This window comes from Ambystoma mexicanum, chromosome 8 (assembly GCF_040938575.1).
Source record: "Ambystoma mexicanum isolate Mex_15411 chromosome 8, UKY_AmexF1_1, whole genome shotgun sequence".
NCBI lineage: Eukaryota > Metazoa > Chordata > Amphibia > Caudata > Ambystomatidae > Ambystoma > Ambystoma mexicanum.
In genome coordinates, this window is record NC_090929.1 from 1,309,334,212 (window position 1) to 1,309,357,843 (window position 23,632).

General features: G+C 39.7%; 1 protein-coding gene across 3 annotated transcripts in view; it reads left to right on the top strand.

The window, feature by feature from the left end:
* STK32C (serine/threonine kinase 32C) overlaps nucleotides 1-23,632 on the top strand; it is a 2,128,976-nt gene that overhangs the window by 1,728,588 nt on the left and 376,756 nt on the right. For all 3 annotated transcript variants that reach the window (XM_069611418.1, XM_069611419.1, XM_069611420.1), the window contains exon 4: nucleotides 4,174-4,347. In XM_069611418.1, coding sequence (XP_069467519.1) covers nucleotides 4,174-4,347 — 174 coding nt within the window. The remainder of the gene's footprint in view (nucleotides 1-4,173; nucleotides 4,348-23,632) is intronic.

The following is a 23,632-nucleotide window of genomic DNA, read 5'->3' on the forward strand; positions in this document are numbered from 1 at the left end:
CATGCAGATGGCTTCCTCTCTTCGAATGAAGAAGTGGACAGGAAATGGAATGAAGTATAATAGGGGAAGTGGAAGAATACCCACCTACTGTCTTTCTAATCGCTGTTTATAGTTGCATAGCTTTGATGATGCTACGACGTTTGTAGCAATGCTCTCACTGCAAGTGTGGCAGTGCCTTGCAGTCGAGACAATAGAAGCTACCCTGGCTTTGGTCGGCATTCAACTAAGCTCCTGGCTGTTGAGTTTACAACGACTTCTAGGGTGTCAGTGTGCACGCAATGAAAACTATTTCTTCCGAATTGAAAGATAACGATTGCTTCTAACATATGTTCAAGCAGATCTCTCAATTCTCAGTAATTTATTAAATTAATGACTGTGGATTCTCTGTGATAAATTGCAAGTAACTTAAGAAGCATAGACGAGGCCAATTAATTGGCACTTTTCGGGATGCAGGATAGTTTGTTGAAAAAGTGCTGAATTGATGGCTGGGGCTTGCCCTCTACTGTGCACCAGAAAAGTTTACTTAGTTAATGGTGCCCCATGAGTGAGTGTCACCAGCATAAAATATGACAATGAGACAGTACCTTATCATGCTGGCATGGAAGCAGTAATAGAGACTTTCTGCTTGAGGTCTTCATTGACCCAGGTTTGCACACTCATCGCCACTTGCTATGTAATGGTCCATACTGATTCAAGCCTTGGATGCGTCAATGCATCACAGCTGTCAGTAATTGTCCTGCCTGGAAAACATTTGGTTCTAGGTTATGTTATGGAATATTTTTGCCGACTTCGATTTGGCAAATATTTTTTTCTTTTTTTACATTTCGCTACAAATATATTCATGGGGAGACACCCCACAGCTCCCCGACCTCCCCATCTTTATTATGACAATTACTCACCCCCACATATATTTGTTTCCAAATTTGTTGCAAACAATTTCAAAGTCGACAAAGTAAATTCTATAATATCTCCTGTTACCTCACATTCCAACAGCCTTTCATGAATACTCCCTTATAACATTCTGCAATGACCACAGTGCAAGTTAAAACAAGGGCACCACACCGTGAAATGGTATTTAATTTATTGCAGTGTATGTGATGGAGTATTGGGTTATTCATTGTTTTGTTTTATTACCATAGCACTTTTGTAAACATATGTTGATGCTGCTTTTGGGGAATTTTAAACTCTGAAATTAAGCTGATTTCATGAATATTTCCATCATAATCATATTAGAGATTTGTAAATTGCCTTTTTTTCTAATAATTGATTCACTACGTGACAAAAAACATTTAATATAACTTTCTTTTTGTGACAATGAAATTGCTGGTTTTTCACTGATAGAAGTGCTTTATCTTTTAAAGAAGTGTTCTATTAAATGTATACATTAATTTAATTAGTTTCACCTTTTTGGCGAAAACATTTATGGTCACATTATGCCAGTGAAGCAAAGTGCCAAAACCAACATAATTCACTTTTGGAAAATTTAAAAAACCCACCTCTAATTTTCACATAAACTATCACATTTAAGACAGGGACAACAATCACAGGAGGAACGGCTGACTATGTTAATGGTTATCCTTAATCAACCTTCTCCATGGCTTTTATCACCCTGGGCTCAAGTATACAGCTGTTTAAAAATTACTTAATGCTGCATGCCTGTGTGGGAACATGAGGCAAGGCATTCTGACATTCTTTCGGATAGGAAATAGGTCAAATGAAAGAGGTAAATGTTAGATGACTGTCCAAACTTATCCCCTGCTGCAATTTTCCACTCACCCTGCATCTAACTCCACTGATCCCGATGGACTCTGGCCATGCTCCATAAAGCTAGAAATGCACCCTTGCTTGCATGGTTTATGAGTGCACTGTAATTCAGAATTTTTGGGATGACATATTGGAAGTAATCAAACGTATCATACATATACTGGGGGATGTAACACTCCATACTGTAACTATCAAATTAGCACATATCAAATCAGTACTTCGTAGACATTCAGAAAAGCTTTTCAATCTTTGATCATGTCTGTTATCAAATCCATTGACACTAAGTGTAACTTGGCTAACTTCTTCACAATCTCCTCCTGCATGTATAGTCTTTTGTGAAGAATTAGTCACTTATGCTGCTAATTGGAACATGGATGAGCATTCACGGGTCCCTGTAAACTATGAAGACCAAGGAGCACTTATAAAGAAACACAAAGGGCCTCATTACATGTTTGGTGGTCTGGAAATAAGGGGGCCGGTAGTAACATACAGGCCTGACCTGCTGGGAATTCAGGCCCCTACCGGCAGTGTGTTCCTCAAGACCAAATTCAGAACTAAAACATAATTAAAAAACGTATGATTACCTAAGTCTGACGCTGTAACTCTTCTTTTAAATGTGTGTAACTAGAATAAAATTAAACACATAATTAACTCCTGTTATGAACAAGAGTACTTAGTGGAATAAAGAATTTACACAGAGGAACAATGAAGACGTATACCTGATAGTGGTGGTGTCATAGTGGGGAGGCAAAGTTAATCCATAAGGAACTGGATGCTCAATTTAAATTATAACAATCTATAACAGAAAGATACACTTTTTCACAAACAGGGTGAAATATACCTAGGCTAGAATTATCTATCAATTCGACATATTTGTTATGTCAGAGTCAGCACCTGCTTAAGTTAGCCAGCAGCGTACAGTGTTGCTTCTATGGCTCAAAGCGAACTGCCCGCCAAACCCACGTTATCGAATATTGAAGTTGTTCTAAAAGATCTAATGTTTATATAAATACATGGAAGTGGAACACCCCACATGTGGGTCATAGCAATAAATGAGGGACTCTCTGAACTCAAAATATACAGGCATGGCTGACAGACATCTTGGAGAAGAGTGTATTCAGCATAATGAAACGAGTAGTTAGCATACAGAAATAAAAGAACATCAATAAGTGACCACAAGCATGTCAAATGTAAATGAATATTCCTCTGCTTACAAGGGAATAATGTTATGTATCAACTGAACATATTGGTTGTGTCTTCTACAGCTCAAAGCAAACTGCTTGTTAGATCAGTGGGATCGAATATTAACATTGTTCTAATAGATGTAATGGATACGTAAATACACGGAAGCATAACAACATCCTTATTCAAATTCCAAAGAATCAGCTAACACAGACTTATTATCAAGAAGGCTGCAGGAAATTGAAAGGAGGGAGGGAAACAAAGTGAGAGGAAGACAGAATCCAACAAAAAATGTGAAATTGTGCAAATGTTACATTTGATGTACTATCTTTGGGAATGTTATTTTGAAAATACTTCCTATTTTACTTTTTCCCTTACTTGCAACAGAATTAATGGGCCTCATTGTGGGTCCGGCAGCAGCCGTGGCGGTAAAACCGACAGGTAGCCGCCAGACCCGTAATGAATAACTGGCGCTTGACTTCCCGGTGCCACCGAGCTATTCCAATTCAGTAGTCTGGAAGTCAGGCGCCGGTAATTTTGTTAGTCTCCATTCCCATGGAGTCCAGAAGGACTCCATGGGAATGGGGACACAGGAGCACTGGCACAGTTAATAACTGTGCCGGTGCTCCCGTGAGAACTCTGCAAGCGGGTGTCGTCCCGCTCGGCAGGTCTGACCCTGGCGGACGGGATGGCACACACCCGCCGGGTTGTTCTGTGCCGCTCGGGTAACAACGGTGCCGGTAGACTTACGGCAGCATTGTTACCGGACCAGCACAGTTATAATGAGGCCAATGACTCCTGTGGGTGTTGCAACAACCGTAAAATGACACCTTCTACTGAGATATTAACCTTTCCTCACTTCCAGGACAATGAAACAAGTACTAGTTTGGATTGTGTAATGAACTGTGCACATGCAAATGTTCAGTTCAATGGAACTACAGAACAATAATAGTTCTAAATCATGATTTATATGTTTAGTTCAATGCTTACAGGATAGTAAAAAGGCACGAGATGATACACAAAAACATATTTTAAAAGAAAACCATAATTCATTTTTTCAATTGTAAATCATTTATCTCAATGTAATGCAAATGTTTTTCTTTAGGTGCGTGGCTGCTGGAACAGTCTTTGCAAAGTTTCTTAAACCAGACAATAGCAAGTAAAAGAATGTTGTAAGACATGTTCTTTCCATGCCTTCATTTTCTTTTTTCATTTTCATTTCTGTAGGTATTCGTTTCAAGACGAAGAAGATATGTTCATGGTGGTGGATTTACTCCTCGGTGGTGATCTTCGGTACCACCTGCAACAGAACGTCCAATTTACAGAGGAAACTGTCAAGCTTTACGTTTGTGAAATGTCCCTAGCCCTTGACTACTTGAGAAGTCAGCATATAATTCATAGGTAAAATCAAAACAGCATCATACATATTTTGGAAATTATAAGATTTTACATGTATTCATACTGGGAAACACTTATTACGAATTTCAATAGGAGTACTGAAAAATGTAATCATTCAAATTCGTGAGATGTCTCTTTTACAAAGAAATTGTTCACTGAATAGACAAAGCTTCTATCTAAATAATCCCTTCTCTTTCCAGAGCACAGCCAACAAATCTCACCTGCAAGCAACCGAGTGCTGTAAAAAGACACTTCAGAAAGCACCAACCCCCTCCTGCACCACATTCTGAATACATATTTAACAATGTATTATCCACAAGATGATTGTTCTTGGTATGCAAAACATATGCTGCACACTTTTAAAGATTACATTTTTCATAGGAGTATATGCACGTTTCTGAAGAAAGCATTAGCGTTGCCTGGAGAATCTGATAGGTGATGTTTCATACCAGCTTGACCCCAGTATGTGAAGTACATGTGATGCCGCTGTACAATCCTAGCTCTGAAACACAATGCAAGGGATAGATTCACAGAGATCTTTCATAACTATGCAGAATGCAGAATCTAGATGTGACTCAGATTTAACTGCCATATTGATTGACCTACTCACATCAGATCAATATATAATTTAACAGCTAAAAAGGTTTAGATTAGAATGAGCTGTGCTGCAGAAGTGTCAGATGTATTTGGTTGAAAGATCATGGTGATATGAATGTCGATAACCTGAAATCTTTTTATGGACAGAATCTAAAAAGACACACATATGAAGACTACAAGACTTTATATAGTAGAATGATTGTAAGAGTGAGTAAAACAATGAAAATTCATTTTCTATTCCGGTAGTGGTAAAACATGTGCTTTTTATACATACTGCAACACTGTGGGGGAGGCTTGGCATTTTGGAGGCTGAAGGGGTGCCCAGAATCAAAATACTATTTGTGCCTCCACTTGCTTCTCCTCCTGACAAAAAGGAATGCCTTTGCACCAACATCGAAATTTCTTGCTGTTATAAATGCAAAAATGCAACGGATTCCTGCGGAACTGACTGGAGGCATTTGCAAATCCTCATGGAAGGGTGCTAAAGTGACACGTAAACCTTGGTTCATGGGAAGGATTCAAAATTGCACTGAAGAAACAAGAGTGGATGTGAGCGCACACGTTGGTAGCCCCTTGCATGGAATTAACACTTTAACAAAAATGTCCCCGTAATGTTCTAAAAATGCCTCTGCCCGACCTTTAATGTGACAACATCAAAAGCAATTCTGACTTATGAAACATTGTGGGGTTCATGTTTTAATGAGGCGTAATGTTAAAAGAAAGCGTAGATGCAGTGCATGATTTATTTCATACTCCACTTCATGGTACAGCTGTCCTGATGCATAGGAGGGAAGCAAAGCAGAGATCGCATCTCTGCTTTGCTCCTTAGTCTCGGGAGAGCATTTGCTTTCACGCTTGCATGAGATTTGTATGTAGGTGTAATACCAATGGATTCATGAGCAGATGGATTCCATAAAACACTGTCTGGAAAATGTTTTTGCATGCAGTGTTTTTTTTCCCCCAAAGAGGAGAGAAAAATTGAAGAGTAAAGGCAATTTTACCTTCATTTCCTCTGTCATTTTACACTCAGCTTTGGGAGTGTTTAACATTTCATCCAAGTGACCACCAACACATACATGTAAATGTTGGTGGTCCCCTGCATGTAATTACCCTTTATTTAAAAGTGTCCCCTGTGTATCTTTGCCTCATTATCTGATGCACAGTTTTTCAACAATGAATATAAGCCCTAATACTTCCTAAAATGCAACTGCTGCTCATGATTTGGCACTGTCTAGTATTTTTCTAACAAGTAGGAGGATTAAGTGGCATATTTGCAAATTTGGTAGTATTTATTTTTGATGTTTCTCGCTGCATCACATTCAGAAACAACCACTTCACTTTGCTGGACGGGGCGATGGCGAGTAAGGCTGGGTGAACCGCAGCTCAGTCTTACACATGATGCTCTCTGGATTCAGTGGTCCTGCTGGATCCAGCAGAACTCACCAGTACCCCATACCAATGTCTGAGCCATCCAGCATGGTCACACACGCAGGGTTTGTTCAGCAGGCTAATCTGAGCTACTAACCCCCAGACAACATGTGCTGTGCTCTGAGAGGATTGGGGACCTATAAAAGGGCCAGCTTACCTTCACCTTTCACACAAGTTTCTTTTGAAGTAGCCATTCCCCTATATTGGACTATGTCAGTTTTACGACCAAAATAATCTGCAGGGGAATTATGCAACAAATAAACTTCACATGTGAATCACCACTTTACTTTATCCAGCACACTAATTTAATGCAACTAAAACATGTGTTTACTAAATATGCAGCTTTTTTACCTCTCTAATGTACACCTCACAGAAATGTTCCTAACCAACATTTTTAAATCAAACAGTATTCCTTTGTGCACCCATGTTACAAAACAAATACTTAAATGTGTAAGTACTAAAGAAAAGCAAATCTTTATTTAAAATGCAGTAGACAATATATATTGAATACATGACCTTACCAGCTGCTGAATTTTGTAAAACTACATAATTAACACATAACCATTGCTTGCTTTTTTGAATATCATGTGGAAAATGTTTAAATGCAGTTGAAAGCCTCTCCTGTACACTTTGATGTTCGGATCTCAAGAATGGATTTCAGAGTTCAATTCTCTGGTAGAAGAAAAGCACATCATCAATCCAACACTGTCAAGTGCCTTATAAATAACCAATAAATAAATAAATCAGTTAATGATCCTTCAACATGAATGGAAAGTAACAGACGGATATTCAAAGTGTATAATCAGTCTTAACAATACAATAAAATAGCGCTTGAAGTCAGCAACGCATTCCTCATAATATAAATACAAACATGCAAAGTGACATATTTGAAATATTAATAAATTAACAGATTTTAATAACGTCCACATATTACAAGTTATTGAAACCTGCAGATACAGAAATTCTTATGATTTTGAAAATGTTTTTTTAAAAATAATTGGAAAAGTTCATAACAGAAGTTATGAGGGGAAAATGGATTGGAGTCCAAACTGAAACAAAACCCCAAATGTTGTTGTTGTTGTTTATTTATATAGTACTCCCCACCCAAAGATATCTGGGTGCAAGTTTACATGTTACACTTATAGATACATAGTTTACAAGGTTACAGACTCAATACAGGTGTATCACATTACAATAAGTGAGGTACATCATTTCACGTTGTAACTACAGTGTAAATACAGGCGGAGTGGCAATATACCTATAGCCAGTGCAGAATGGCAGTAGTCATGATCAGTTATAAGTGATTGAACAGGGTAGTCATAGGGAGGTAGTCAGAAGGACATGAGCTAGGGTAAGCCTCCATGGTCCTAGTTGGTTCTTAAGATACTAGCCAAGTTTCTCTTTTTTAAAGCTCCAGTATACTGTCTCTGTTCTGATGTCCGAAGGTAAAGCGTTACACAATTTGGCGGCTATGACCAGGAAACTCTTGCCCCTGGATTTCTAAAGTTTATACCTTGGTATGATGAGTTGGTTGATTTGTGCTGATCTTGTGGGTCTGTTGGATAGATTTATAGTGAATTTGCAGTTAAGGTATTTAGGGGCTAGGTTGTCTAAGCATTTGTGGGTAAGAGGTAGCAATGTGAACATGATTCTACTCTTGACTAGAAGCCACTTTACATTTTGTCTGGAGGCCGTGATGTGGTTGGTTGTTCAGATTGAGAAGACAAGTTTCGTTGTATAATGTGTTGCAATAGCCCAGTTTAGAGAAGATAAGTGCTCTCGCTAGGGTGACACAGCTTTCAGGAGACAGGAATGGTCTGCTGGCGGTTATGAGCTTTGTCGTATAGGCTACTGATGAAGCTGTGGCATTGAATTGTTTTGTGAGGCTAAGGTTTGAGTCAAGGTATATTCCAAGTGTTTTGACTACTTTGGCAACTTGAATGGTATTGTTGTCAATGATGAATGATTGGAATTTGCCAGGCAGTTTTTTAAGGCAGTTTTGGGAGCCAATCAATAATAGTTCTGTTTTGCCATCATTCAGGCAGAGGCCGTGAGTGGCCATCCATGCCTGAATGATAAGGTAGATTCTGTTCAAGATATATGCGTCCTCTGTGTAGGAGCCTGAGAAGGGGATGAGTATTTGGGTATCATCTGCATAATTTGTGTAGATGATACCCAAACTGTCGAGTTGATCAAATAGTGGCTTCGTAAGTATATTGTAAAACATGGGAGAGACACACAAGCCTTGTGGTACTCCGCAAAAGACTGGGGCAGGGTATGCAGTTGTCGTGGTGGAGAATACTCTCATTGTGCTATTTGTGAGAAAGGATTGAATCGTGGCAGTGGCTTTAGCGGAAAAGTGTGCTGCTGATGTGAGGTGCTTCCATAAGACTTTATGGTTGACCAGAACGAAGGCCGCAGAAAGGTCTAACAGGAGGAGAAGGGCCATGTTCCCTATGTTCTTTATCTCATCCATTTGATTTTTGAGGTTGATGAGGGCCATTTCTGAGCCATGAACTGGTCTAAAACCGAATAGGTGAAGGCCATAGAGGTTGTTGCTTTCGAGGTGTTTTTGAAATTGGAGATATGCTGCCCTGTGCAAAATCTTGAGTAGTAAGAGAACCGTGGTTATGGGTCAATTATCTACCATTTGGTAATCCAAATGGTAGGAGAAAACTCCCCATTGTCACATGGCACAAGTGATGCTGCATGGGCGGAGTTGATCAGTTATTTAAGGCCAGGCATGCAGAAAATACAGAGTTGTTGGGGAAATATGCAGATGAAGGGAGTTGTCCAACAGGAGAAGTGCTAAGTGGGTTTCCATCTTGTATGTAGGTGATTGAATTTCCCCTTAAGAAGGCCTGCTTCCAGAGGATGCCTGGTGTAGAAACCCTGTTCAAAGCAGGCCCAGATTTCCTGAGGGGGGGGGTCGTTGAAAGAAAAGGGCAGATTGGGGTCAGTGCTTACCTAGCAGAGATTGGCTGGAGATGTAGATGCCCCAACCTCTCACAGTTTCTTTAAAAGACAAACCAAAAGTAAGTTTAAAAATTGGTCTGCTTTTAGATATATTTCCCAGGAATAAGTTAACACCCCTGATGGCAATTGGAAGCCTTTGAGGGAATCCTTTACCAGCTAGGCCCCTGAAAGGGGCCTGGACTGTAATGGAAAGTTTTGTAAGTGTATTAAAATAGCGTGCCCCAGAATTCATGATTGTGCAGGACACATAATATTCTCTGACTGCAGCCAAATACATTTATCCCAGAGTTTTCACAGGGGTACTTTATGCCCTGATGTACAACATTTCATGGATATAAAGAGGTTGTTCAGCTTCCTGATCTGTGGAAACGATATTTTACATATAAAGAGAAATCCTGAATAAAGCTATATCGTTAAAGTGAAGTGGGACGGGGGTTAGCTTGTCCATATTATTCTAAATAGCACTGCGCAGAAAAGATAGGATTCTGCATTAAGATGACTTATAATGCCCAGTAGAAACAATGGGCCTCATTACGAATTTGGCGATAAGGCAACAATGGCGGCAGTAGTGCTACCGGCGCCGTTGTTACCATACCACCACATTACAAGTTTTGCTTGCGGGTGCCGCTCTGCATGCCTGGTCAGACCAGGCTTACAGAGCAGCACCAACGAGCAGAACTCGTGATTACACCGGCACCGTTATAATCGGTGCCGGTGGAAACATGCTCCACCCGCGAATGGGCAATTACTGGCCCATTCATCTCGTAATGGGCTGGTAATGGCCCATTTGCGGGTGACAGTGCTGGTGCCAGTAGCGAGTTTGGCGGTTCCTATTCTAATCCCAAACCTACATACAAAGCAATACAACATCACACCTTGTATTTTAAATGTATGCCCTATCTTGGAACCAATCATACACTACATTTTAGAGTAGAATTATCCCAAGAATAAGAAAGTTATATGTGAAGTGAATGTAATTTTTTCTCTGATGACAATACTTGTTGTTGATCTTAGGGAAACTAAACTCAAGTGAAATGCATATCATATGTTGTATACAATTCAGGCAAAGCCAAATTAACTATTTGCCCCTTGTTGTGCAGCGTATGACCACAATTATGACATTAAAGAGTAAATCACTGATGACATCACTGCTAACATCACTAATTACATCACATATGATATCACTGATGACATCAGACATAAGATAATACATACCTTGACTGATAAAAGCACTAATTACAGTAATTAGATGTTCAACTTTTATGACTAATTTCTTTTACATACAATGTACATACATATTTTGAAATTGCATTTTATTCTGCTATCAATTCTTTAAATTTAGTGTATGGTCTACAATTTGAAGTACATAGAAAAAGTAGTACAGCAAAAACAGTATAGCATGTAAAGATGAAATTTCCTTTGGAAGGTCATCTGTTAAACTGGCATACCAAAAAAAGTTTTACAAAAAATGTTCCACCACAGAGTCCTTCAGAACCTTTTAAAAACAGGAGAGAAATCTCGCACAACCCTTAAAACCTACAGTTGAAAATTAATCCTAGAAACACTTGTGGACCATGCAATCCTTCTTAAAAGGAAGTTATTTATTTTAGTTTTAAACAGGATGAAACCACTAACATAACTGACTACTAAACTACAAAAAAGCCTTCTCAATAAACGGAATGTCACGGAAAATAGCTTCTTAAACATCTGTGGAGGTGAATGGAGTCACACCATGACCACTGAACCATATTTTAATGAGGAATCATATAAACAGAAGCAAACAAACCCAATTGCCATACATAGCAGTGGACAAGGGTATGAAAAACTTAATAACACCATTATGGAACAAGAAACTCTGCTCACAAAAATATCCCCAGAAAACTCAGGATCACCTCCCCAATCGACTGAACCAAAACGTCCAGTCTACAAATGGCTGTGCACATCAACGTCAAATCTTTACGCCAGTTCCTCAATCAATATGTAAAGAGCAAAGACAAATTCAAAATGAAACTACTACAAAATATGGATGCCTGTCCAGTGCGCAAATACACAGGACTACAAGGACATTCATTAGCCTGCATTTCAGGACCTATTTGCAAAAGCACCTTCCATCATATCAAAATGATATCAACACATCATTCAACTGTAAGAAACCTAGTCCTGCTTTAGCATAGCCAACTTAAATAACAATGTTCGACATGGTACAGCCAAACAACTACTCGAAGAAATAGACCATATCCAGAGAAAATATTTTGGAATGGAAAGCCACTTACAAAATGAAATAGATTTACAACAAACTAGCAACTACTATTCAAATAGCAACGTTCTATTAAACACATACAAAAAAGAAATACTAAAGTTTAAAAGTACCTCCGCTGAAGTACCAAACCATGTCTGTGTGTGTTGCAGCAGGACTTCTTATAAAAGTACCACAAAAACTATAGACATAACGTTCAAAATAGAAGACAATGAAGATTCAAAATGGTTCCAATTAGCTCTCTACCTTATAGCAGAAAACAAATGTGACATTACTGACCCCTTAATATGAGAGCATCATAATTCAAACAGTGCACCCATTTCAAGCAATAATACGACTCCAACCAAAACAGCAAAATTACCTCCCTTTGAATTAGTCAAAGGCATTTGTGGCAAAGTAGTTTATTTATCATTAGATCTCACAGAAAATGTACACACTCTAGGAGTGCAACAGCCAATATATCAAACTTTAATTGTCTTAGTAAATGGCGTACCTAAAAATGAAAAAAAATGTGGCAACAACTCGTGGACTTACATAAAGTTAGACAAGCCCTGCAATATCTAAAAAACAACAATGAATACTGCCAAGAATTTAATATTGAAGGAAACCTCAGAGAAACCATTGAAATAATTCAAGAGTCACCAGAAACTGGTCAATTTGAACTTCTAAATCCTAATACAGAATCCAATATTTTAGACCATTATACAATTCATCCTTTACAGTCTAAAGACGCTATAGATGATGCACTTGAAACGTACCAAATGCGACAAGCCAAAGGATCTCCAATCAGCAGATGGGAAAAATGTATAGAAGCACAAGCCTTTCTGCTACTCTTTCCTACTGGAAAAGGAGGAAGATACGATGATAGACCCACACAGATAACAGCATCAGAATATCGTTCTCTACGAATGTATTCTGACGACCCCAGATTCCGACAAAACGTGGAACACATATTCCACCTTCTCTTTGAAAGTGAACTAGCAATTATATGCTACGGAGTTGCACACACATTAAAATCAGGTACCCATTTTCAAAATAGGTCAGCTACGCAATTATTACAAAACATGCAAGAAAAAGATGAGGATTTACAGTCAAGTATTACAAATCTTTTAGCAAACATGCATGGTACAAACAAACACTGGTTCCGACATCACAGAGATGTACTTTGTATGGTAAGAAACCTTAGCCCACCCACTTGGCTTGTAACATTAATTTGTGCAGAATATGCATGGGAAGATTTACACGATTTTCTACGCATAGCAAACAAAAATTAAACAAACATAGATATTAAAACACCAGGAGAACTCTGCTCTCTAGATCCTATAAATGTATCAAAATATTTCTATCATCGCTTCATTGCTATGCTACACTTTATTTGTAATAAGACTGTTCCTCTCCTCGGAGAAGTTCAACACTTCTTTTGGAGAAAAGAATACCAAGCCAGAGGAGCACCACACATCCACATGCTATTATGGATTAAAGATGTTCCTAAATTTGGTCACAACATCGATGCCACTGTTTTGCAGTTCATCCAAAAATATGTCACTTGTGAAATCCCTTCACAAACAACACATAGTGACCTTCATGCACAAATTTTACAATTTCAAAGACACAAATGTGGGAAATATTGCTATCGCAAATATTAAAAAAAGGGAAATACTACACCAAATGTTGCTTTGGTTTCCCTAGACCAGTTTGAGCAACAGGTCAAGTAAACAACTTCATGTCAGACATAGGGCCTCATCACGAGTTGGGCAGTAACTCCGGCGCTATCAGCGCCGGCGCTAATAGCCCTGCCGCCAAACCCCCGGTGCTATTAGCGCCGGATCACAGGTTTGGCGAAGAGTTATTTCCCATTCCCCATTGGGCCCATACGGGAATTCCTCATTCCCCATTGGGCCCAATGGGGAAAATGTATGCTATTACCGCCGGTGGATTTCCCGCCGGCGGTAATAGCGCCGAAAATCGGCAATTTTGCCCCAGATTTCCCCCCAGCTCAGAGCTGGGGGGAAATCTGCTAAAGCCATGATCTGGTGGACCCTTAAATGCAGCAGTAATAGCGCTACTGCTGCATTTAAGGGTTACCGCCAGACTCGTGATGAGGCCCATAGTGTCAGAGGTAAATAAATAAAGAACTCATATTACATAAAAAGAACAGAAACATCAAAATACAACAATGATTACAATGCAATCACTGCCCTGCTATGGAATGCAAACATAGATGTGCAGTACATTGCAGACAATTCCACGATATGTCACAGCCTACTTAACCAAAGCAGAGAAAACAGAGCTTCAGGACCGCTGAGATGACATATCATCTGACAAAGCACTATCTCAGAAATTGTACAGTTTAGGCATAAACATGCTCTCTCATAGAGAATGTGGCTGCTATGAAGCTGCATACCGTTTAACCGGGAATGCCTTGTATGGAAAATCTGACAATATAGTATGGCTAAGTCTTGATCCTGCTAAATCTAGAAAAAGAGTTCTCAAATCATATGAGAACATAGAAACAATAGCCAAAAATGATCCCAACAGCCAAGACATTTTGAAAAACAATTTACTAGACACATACTACCCAAACAGGAGTACCACTTTGGAAACCATGTGTCTCTACGATGTATCCCAAAACTTCACATACAAATATAATGTTAAACCAGATGAAAAGAAAGGTAGATACAGAGTGGTAAATTGTGAGGGCAGCTTATTGAAACTTACCAAACACAGCTTAATTAATCATATCAAATTGTCATTAAAAACACCTCAACTCAAAGAACTGTATTACATGTCCCTGCTACAACTTTTTAATCCATGGAGAAAAGTAGAAGAGTTACTGGACACATGTGACTCCTTTGAAGATGCTTTCAAAGCAAATGAAAGCACTATAACAGACGTAAAATGTACGCTGTTCATTGTGCAAACAATGTTGCACAATGAACAGCAAGACGAAGAAGAACTCCAGGCCCAACTACAAGTGGACACTCCTGACAGTAGTCAACTTTCTGTAACAGGAACCCAATAACCACTTGGACAACCACTAATAGCAAATGAAGCAGAATTAGTCTTGACAGAAGTAGAAAACACCACGTGTCAGTATGAACAAGCTACAGAAGACTTTCCTGTACTGAAATCACAACTGAACAATGAGCAGCGTAGCATTTTCCAAGAAATAACAAAACAAATTGAACATGGTGTGGAACATGAAAATAAAAACTGTACCTGCCAAGACTACAAACCTATACTGCTATACGTGAGTGGTGAAGCTGGTTCAGGCAAAACAATCTTAATCAAAATCATCAGCACGCTCCTTCAAAAATTGACAAACAACAAACTGTCAGTTGTTGTAACTGCCCCACAGGTTTAGCTGCCTACAACATAGGCAGTGTCACTTTACACCGATTACTACTCCTTCCAGTAGAACACCAAAACAAATTAGACTATTACAAACTTTCCACAGAAGCTGCAATGGAACTACGCAGAGTTTTCAAACAAATGAAAATGCTGCTAGTAGATTACGTGAGCATGGTCTCCAACCTTATGTTGGCTTTGATTCCAAGAGATCCTCAAAACAGACTACAACTGCTCTTTGGAGGAAAACACATGATTGTTTTCAGAGATATTCTTCAATTGACACCAGTGAAAGCTGATTCTATTTTTAAAACCTTAGGGCACAAACTGTGCCGTAAAACTCTTGGCACCATACGAAATGTCAACCTTTGGCAACATTTCCAATACAGAGAATTAACTGAAAACATGCGCCAGTCTGCAGACCTCACATACGCCAACATTTTTAAAAGTGTTAGAGTTGGTGTACTATCTCAAGAAGCACTATCATGTGCTACTGATGTCATGCAACAATTAGCACATACAATGTCAATTGTATGACCTTGATGCAAACTCTTGCAAGCTATTCAAAATTCAATGAAACAATGTTGAAAAAAGAAATACAACCAATAATTAAAATGTTCTCCACAGATAAACTGGACGTACATGGTATGACACTACCCATGTGTCAACAAGCCACAACAAGACTAAATACTCTAGAAAACTATATCTCCAACCCAGCTGGTTTGGAGAAAATATTAAAATTATCTTTAAACTGTAGAGTAATGCTTAAACGTAACCTTGACGTGGAGCAAGGACTAGTTAATGGAGCACTTGGTACAGTTGTTGGCTCTCAAACATACCCACATGACAACAACATTCTATTTGTCAATATTCTCTTTGACAAACTATCAGAAGTTAAAAGGATAGGATGCTCAAAAGCCCGCTTCCTTCTTTTCAAAGACATGTATCTACGCAGAGAACAATTTTCACTAAATCTAGTATACGCAGTGACCATTCACAAATCACAAGATCTTACCCTAGATAAAGCATTAATAGATATTGGTAGCACAGTCTTTAAAGAAGGCATGCGCTACGTAGCACTATCATGCTTATGTACCCTTGACGGTCTATTTTTAATCAACTTTGATGCAAGTAAAGTAAATGCTGATATTCCTTGCATTTTAGAATACAATAGGCTGCGTTCACTCCACACCACCATCTGAAAACCTATCCACTTTCACAACTAGCAAAATGTTGTAAAAGAAAACTACTTCAAACTGAAACAATACAGGATATCAATACAATTCCTCCACAGGAAGAAAAAAAAAACTAATACTTCATCAAGAACCACAATCAAACAAGAATCTAGTGCTCTAAGTAACTCAACTACTTCTTCAAAGAAGCAACGCACACTCCAAATTACTGCCACACAGAACTATCAGGTCTATTCAAATTTTGAAATGTGACTGCTGTAAATTACTACGCAAATGTAGAAATATTCTATTCCAATTGCCACCAATTATTGAGAACATTTACTTACACAGTACAGAACAATTGTGTTTTCAAATGTTAGTGCTTCATAGAAATGCAACCAACTATCCTGACAACACTTACAGTGTTCATGGAATAAGACATGAATTGGACTACTGTGCTGGAATTTTCAGATTCACTATAAACTCACAAGAAGATCCTCAATAATTTCTAATGTACTTACTACAAGTACTGGAAAACAAAAACATACCTATAAATTAAATCTTTCAGATTTCATTCATGTGGAAACATACATGCACTCTCTGCAACCATGTGGCAGTGGAAGAAGTCCCTAATGAACACTTTGTGTATGTATCCATACATAACTGTGAATCCATTCCATTTCAGCAACTTGTACACAATGCAAACCATGGCAGAATATCTACTACCTGCAATTCAGATAATCGCTCTACCTTACAAATACAGACTCATAGTAAATACGTAATAGTAATGTTTTTGCGTTAGAATGTAGATGGTACCAACAACAACTGTAAGCTGACTGGATTCACACAAGGTAATGTATCACTTGGTAAGAAAACCTTCACAACAATAGGTATAATCTACCATGCAGGAGCCACAACCAATGCAGGTCACTACACTGCATATATAAAAAAGAATTGTGGATGGCTCGAATGTAATGATAGTACCATTACTCTAAAGCAGAGATTGCCAGCAAATCATATACCTTTTATATTATGTTTGAAATATCTGAAATAGATTTGCCTGACTCCAGTAATTTCCCTTCAATGATGTATTGTAACGTGTTGGTATAACTTGACATTCAAACCATGCGTATAATGTTACATATTTTTGTTTTAAATGTTATAAATTGCTAAGTACTACAAATGAATGCTCCATACATAATCATATGATACTTCTGTATCAGTGCATTGTTCTGTTGTTATAATTGTTGAGTTTAATCGAATATAAATCATGTCATATATGATGTCATTATTGATCTCATCAGAGAAGTCATGTATGATGTAATTATTGATGCCATCAGTGATGCCAGCAGTAATGTCATGTGTGACATAATCAGAGTAATTAGTGGTGTCATCAGTGATGTAGTTATTGTGGCCATACACTGCATAGAGGGGGTGCATAGTTATTATGGACTTGCTTGAAATGCGAGTGCTGAATTTCCCGGTGAAGAGAGGGGACCTCACAAACAATGGGTTTTGTTACATTAAATCTGATCATCTTAACTCTCTCTTAACTAATGTTTTTTCACCGAATTTCAAGGGTTTTGTTATGGTATAGTTTTCTCAGTGACAACTACCCACGGCCTTCAGCCATGGCCAGTGGTCACAGCTGAACATGTTGGAGAGTTTCATGAGGTCTTACTAACACTGTCCTTTGGCTGTGGCCACTCTACGTTTTACACCAATAGTTTTCTTTCTGCAACACTAGCCATGACCTTTGGTCATGGCCAGTGGACAAGTCCTACAGCCGTGACCCCTGTGCATGTTGCATGGTGTCTTGAGGTTTCACTAGCTATGGCCTTTGGCCATGGCCTCTACATATGTTGCACCAATAGCTTTGATTGGGGCCCACTAGCCATGGGCACCGTTAATGTCACACCATTAATTTGTTACCAAACACCATTTTTCCCCTGCCAAGTAGATGTAGGTACTGCAGATGTTAAACCTTTTTTGTTGTAGCTCCTTATTTTTGCAATAATTTTACACTAATCATTTCCAATAACAGAAATTCCGGTGGTAAATCGGTGGTTCGCCAATTCCCAAGATAACGGGAAAACATACTCAGAATTAAAAAGTCTTCCATGTCCTCATAAGTACTCAACATGCGTTCCCCTTCTTTTTTCCAGGTCTCCTCACTCCACTAAATTGTAGTTTCCCTCCCTAACCCTGTCCCATTACCCCCTATAAATCATCGCTTTATTTGACACATATTTTTTTCTAAGCGCATCTTGCAGAGTTGCTGTGGAAATCTAGTAAGATTTCTGCAGTCTTCCCCGAATAAACTGAATATGTTCTTCCCGTAACTGGCTCCCAAACTCACCTGCAAATTACCCAACTTCACATGTGCCTTCTTTCCCATTCTCAACGTCTTGCTTGATGTAATTGCTATTGCTATTGCAATTGCTATTGCTATTAGTAATTATATATCTCCTACAGCCTGGCCGTCAAGCACTGTCATTTAAAACAATCAGTGTTCACCTAGTAGTGACAACATAAACAGAAGGGTTTGAATCTCTTTCTGAAGTCAAGGAGATGATTTGACTGTCTAAAGTTATGGGGGGAGTTCATTCCAAAGAATGATGGCATCATTTTTCCTCCTTCAAATAGAGTTTTGAGCTCTATCATTTTTCACCATTTCTAAGTATTATCACAGGAATCGCTAGCATTGGGCAAAAAGGGAAAATGGTGACTTTTCATTTCTAAAAATCCTCTCAGTCTCTTTGCTTCAAAGCACCAAGGCAGATATACATACAAGTTTTAATGAGCAGGGGCACCAAAAGGTCTCTGTTGCATGTTTTAAAAACTGCTGGTTGGATGTATCCCAAACCAGTCAAGGAAATTGCTTTGTGCCAACATTGTTCCTTATATGGTCCAAATCTACCCAGTGTTTTCTGCACTACAGCTGTTCAAAAACTGCTCTTTTTCTCTATGCGAGAATGAATGGTTATTTATAACGTGCTTAATACCCAGAGGTTTCTAAGCGCAGACCTGGGGATGAAACCATTGGTGCTCTGTGTCATCTTGCTTCCAAGGCAAGCATGTTGCCCCTGAGCTATCCTCCTGAGTGGTTTTCGCGCTACAGCTGTTCAAAAACTGCACAGTAGGCTGAAAACAAAATTCGTTTTTTGTTTTCTTAATACATTTTTCATGTTTTAACATATTGTTATTACATTTCGAGTTTGGGGGGCCCCATTACAAATGTTTTATTTGGAAAATGTCATTCAAATACATCCAGCAAGTGAAAAAAATGTGAGCTATAGAATTTTAGCAAAAGACCCGGGGCTATAGCCCCGCCAGGATCCCCTTAGCAAGGCCTCTGAAGTCATCAAACGAGAAGATGGATTTGAGGAAGTAGGGTGTGGCGCTGAAGTGAGCTGCATGGTAATTATGATGTTGTTCCAAATTAACACCCATGGCAACTCCATGGTGCTAATTGTGTTACATTAAAAAACTAAATACGGCCGTGCAATGTCATTCTGGGTGGGGGTTGAGAATGCCCATAATGGCACCACTGCCTGAGCTAAGGGACCTTTAACTTGGGCAGCAGTCAGTTACCAGTAGGGCTAACTTGTTACTGTGGAGTTTAATAGTAAACTCACTTTCCCCCAGCTTAGATCTTTCTTTGAACTTTCATGGTGGTTCCGAAAAGAACCGTGGTTGAAGAAGGGCATGGGAGGAGGAGGAGAGATAGGCGGAAAGTAGAAAACATTTACAGGTTTTTTATATTTGTTTTTTTTAATTAACAGTCAGGTAAAAACAAACCTGAAAAGGAGAGTTAAAAAACTAAAAATAAAAAAAACGGTCACTTTCGCCCATACTGCGCCCAGTCATCCTAAATTGCCTCATAAGCTTTTGCATTTAGTGCTATTGTCATATAGCACTTCCTGCAAGTTAAAATGCCACTGACTGATGACCTGACTTTACATGGAGGGTACAACGGTAGGGCGGCAGAGGTGACGCTCCAATCATTGTTGCCAGATAAAGTCGATGGTAGCGGTCCAGCAAATGACTCAGCTGGTGATGATTTTCCTGCTTCCTCCTGTGGCATTGAAGGTCTACAGTGGTTTGCAGGGCATTGCAACCAAGGCGGATTGCCTGTTGCCGGAGCCGGCTCCTAAAAACGTTTGTCCACTTGCCGCCAGTTGTAACGGATCAGGTGGTTGAGAAATGATGCGGTGCACAGGCTTTGTGCAGGAAATATAGAAAATCCTCTCCTTTGAACCTTTGCGACAAAATACACACTGTCCCTTCTCAACATCTGATAGTGGAGTGTCTTTAGGCACCTTAAAGTACTGCCAGCACTGGGAAGGTGTGAAGCTCCTGCAGTGGTATTTCTTGGGTGGAGCTGGCTGCTCTACATGTTTTTGGAAAGTCTGAATGGATTTTGTTTTTTGACAATTGTCATAATGTAGGTACAAGAAATAGTGATATACCTTTGGTGACTGAGGTGTAGCCTGTGGCCAGGGACAGTGGCCGGATTGTCTGGGTCATGGAATAAGGTCATGATCCGGACAATCAGGCCACTGGCCATGACCACCATAGGTATGAAAGGGAAGAAAAATGTGCTCTTGGTATTATGGTATAGGGTTCTCTTTTTATCTTCTGCAGGCTGCAATGGAAAGCGAAGAGGGGCCCTGTACGGAACCCCGCCTTCCCTTTCCATGGTGGCCATCTTGGAAAAAGGATTTTCCTTCCTACACCGGGACGCCGCAGGCATCCTGGTGTTGGAAGAAAAATCCTTTTTTTAGCATCCCGGGTTCCCACTTTGGGAACCTAGGGTGCTAATGGCCTTCATCCCCCATTACAGGGGCTGAAATGGGGGGATAATGGTCCGGAGACCTCGTTATCCACTCTCGCTTCAATGGGGCTGATAACTTGGGCAGCCAGGCCGGTATCCACCGGTCTATCCTTGAAACGGGGGATAAACCCACAATATTGCCATTAGCATAACACAAAATGCAAATGGAAATGTTGGAATATCTTATTGAGTCTATGTACTTTACTGAGAAATATAAAGGAGATGGAGTCTATAAGTTTTTTTTTACTTCTAAAGGAAAATTTCTTTTATTGTTTTTGGATGAATTTTTTTGGGCAGGAGAGCTTAGAACAAAAGATGGGGAGAGAAATGAGGGAAGAGGCATCAAACACTAATATGGAGGGGCAGGTGGACAGGGGAAAGTATTGTGTGTGTGTTATTTCTAAGGTAGGGGGCAGTGTTTCTCATGCTCCTTGATTACAGCACTGGTGGTGTTTCTTGGGGAGGAGGGCTAGCATTAACTGATTCCATTTTAAGATAAATAGCAGTTTTGCTAAATGTATGTACTGTGTACTAGATTGTTAATGGATGAGTTGGAATAGGTGTTGGAGCTGTGCAAGGGAAATTTTGAAGTTCAAAGTTCCTATATCAGTAGAAAATGCGGTTCTGAACTGATGTCATCAATCATATTTGTGATGTCATCTTTGATGTCATGGGTGTTATTCTTAGCAGTGCACTGTGGCGGCGCGAGTTATGCTTGCTTAGCTTACCATAACTGGCGAATTACAGGGGTTTTTTGGTTTTACTTGTAACCATACATCCCTTTAACAAAATTCTTTCACTGAATTTGATAGGTTTTTAGTAGCGCAACTTAACCATAACCAGAGGTGTTGCTGGGGTGGGCTGAGGGAGCTGTAGCCCTGAGTCTTTAGGTTGTAGCCCCGGGTAGAAGCTCAAGGGCTACAACCAAAGGCTAAAGCTAGCCCCAAATCCTGCCAGTCCCAACATTAGCTTAGCCCCTGATCTTTTCCAGACCTAGCAACACCCCTAACCATAACGTCCCTTCAACAAAGTTTTTTCATTCAATATATATATATATGTGATTTACGATCTCTGTGTCTATGAAACAATCGCCTCTCAAATTTCATAGCGTGGAAGTGCCCCTAGGCCAATCCGTTTACCAATTTTTTGTGCCTGTGAATCGTAAGTAGGAAAGAAAATGCTGTTTCTTTCTCTGGTTTTTACTGAACTTTTTCCAAAAGTGAGGGCAATTATTAATGTTTTTGTAGTATTTACATCCTCCTGTCAAATAATATAAAATAAAGGTATTTTGAAGATTACGATGCAGTTTTTATTTTATTGGGTGTATATGGGGATCTCAGTCTGCATTGTTCGATGTACTGTTCCTCATCTCAGTATCGATAGAATAACTCATATCATTATGAATTCTTGATTCACATAGTGTCTTCATATCTTCCCTTTTGTGTTAATTCTCTATCTCAATAGTCAAATATATAGATATTGTTAATCAATCTGAATCTCATATTAGCACATCCCTCTTCCGCATCCCAGTACATTTGTAGTTCTCAATCTGAGTATTGATTTTGAAAAATAAATCATATTTATAGTTAGTCCTTAAAAGGAGTACAGTGTTTATAATGTGTAAGGTATATTTATGTACCAACACAGTCTTTCTAATGACAGTCACCCTCTAATCATGCCTTGCTATTCCTCATCACAGTCGTTAACTACCCAACCATACTCTTCCTTATCACAGTCCCTAACAACCCACATCACTCTTCTTTGTCACAGTACCCAACTGTAATGTTGTGCCCGGTGGCGAAGACAACCAGCAGTGAGCCCTAGGCACGCTGCAGTCCTGTTTCCCGTGTGGATCACGGTGTGCGCGTACCACCCGGGGAGAAGAAAGCAACCACACCTGCAACCCAGCATCGGAGCTCCCAGTGACAGAACCCGACACCTCTCAAAAAAGGCCCATCTCGGCCCCGCGCCAGGGAAGACCAAAGCCGCCCGCACAGCAATATAACATGCTGCTCAAGCGGTAAGCAGAATAAACACGTATGCCTGATCAGGAGCAGCCCCAAAGCAGGTGGTGATCAGGACACATAAAGCAGAGAACTACCTAGCTGCCAGAACAGTGAAAGAAATATTAAATAATATATGTTCAACACAGAAGGCAGCATTTACTCAGCAACATAAGAAATCAAAGGGAGACCAGAACCCTGTGCCCACAGAAAGGCAACACCCAATAAAAGGTCAGCTAAGGGGTGTCTTATGGTGCTTTTAGACACTCGTCACACAATATCCCCAAAGAAAGGATGGGAGACCCAGCGCCAGCCCCAACCCCTGTGGAACTGGCCCAGCCAGTGAGGGATTCATTCCCCATACCATCTCTGTTCCTCTATGACATGACAGACACCTCTAACCTAAGCTCCAGAGGGGTCCCGATGGATGAAAGGATTTGATGTCTATTTGAACGCCCTAGGACCACAAGATGACAAGCGCATCAGAAGTCTACTCATGCTCACAGTGGGCCAAGAGGTGAGAGACGTCATCTTTGAACTGTCCGAGGACGTTGAATACCCGGACCTGAAGAACATATTAAATTAACACTTTGCCATCCTCAAAAACATGGATGATGAACACAACGTTTTCCACACCACGATGCAACACCCAAGTGAAACTATGGATACG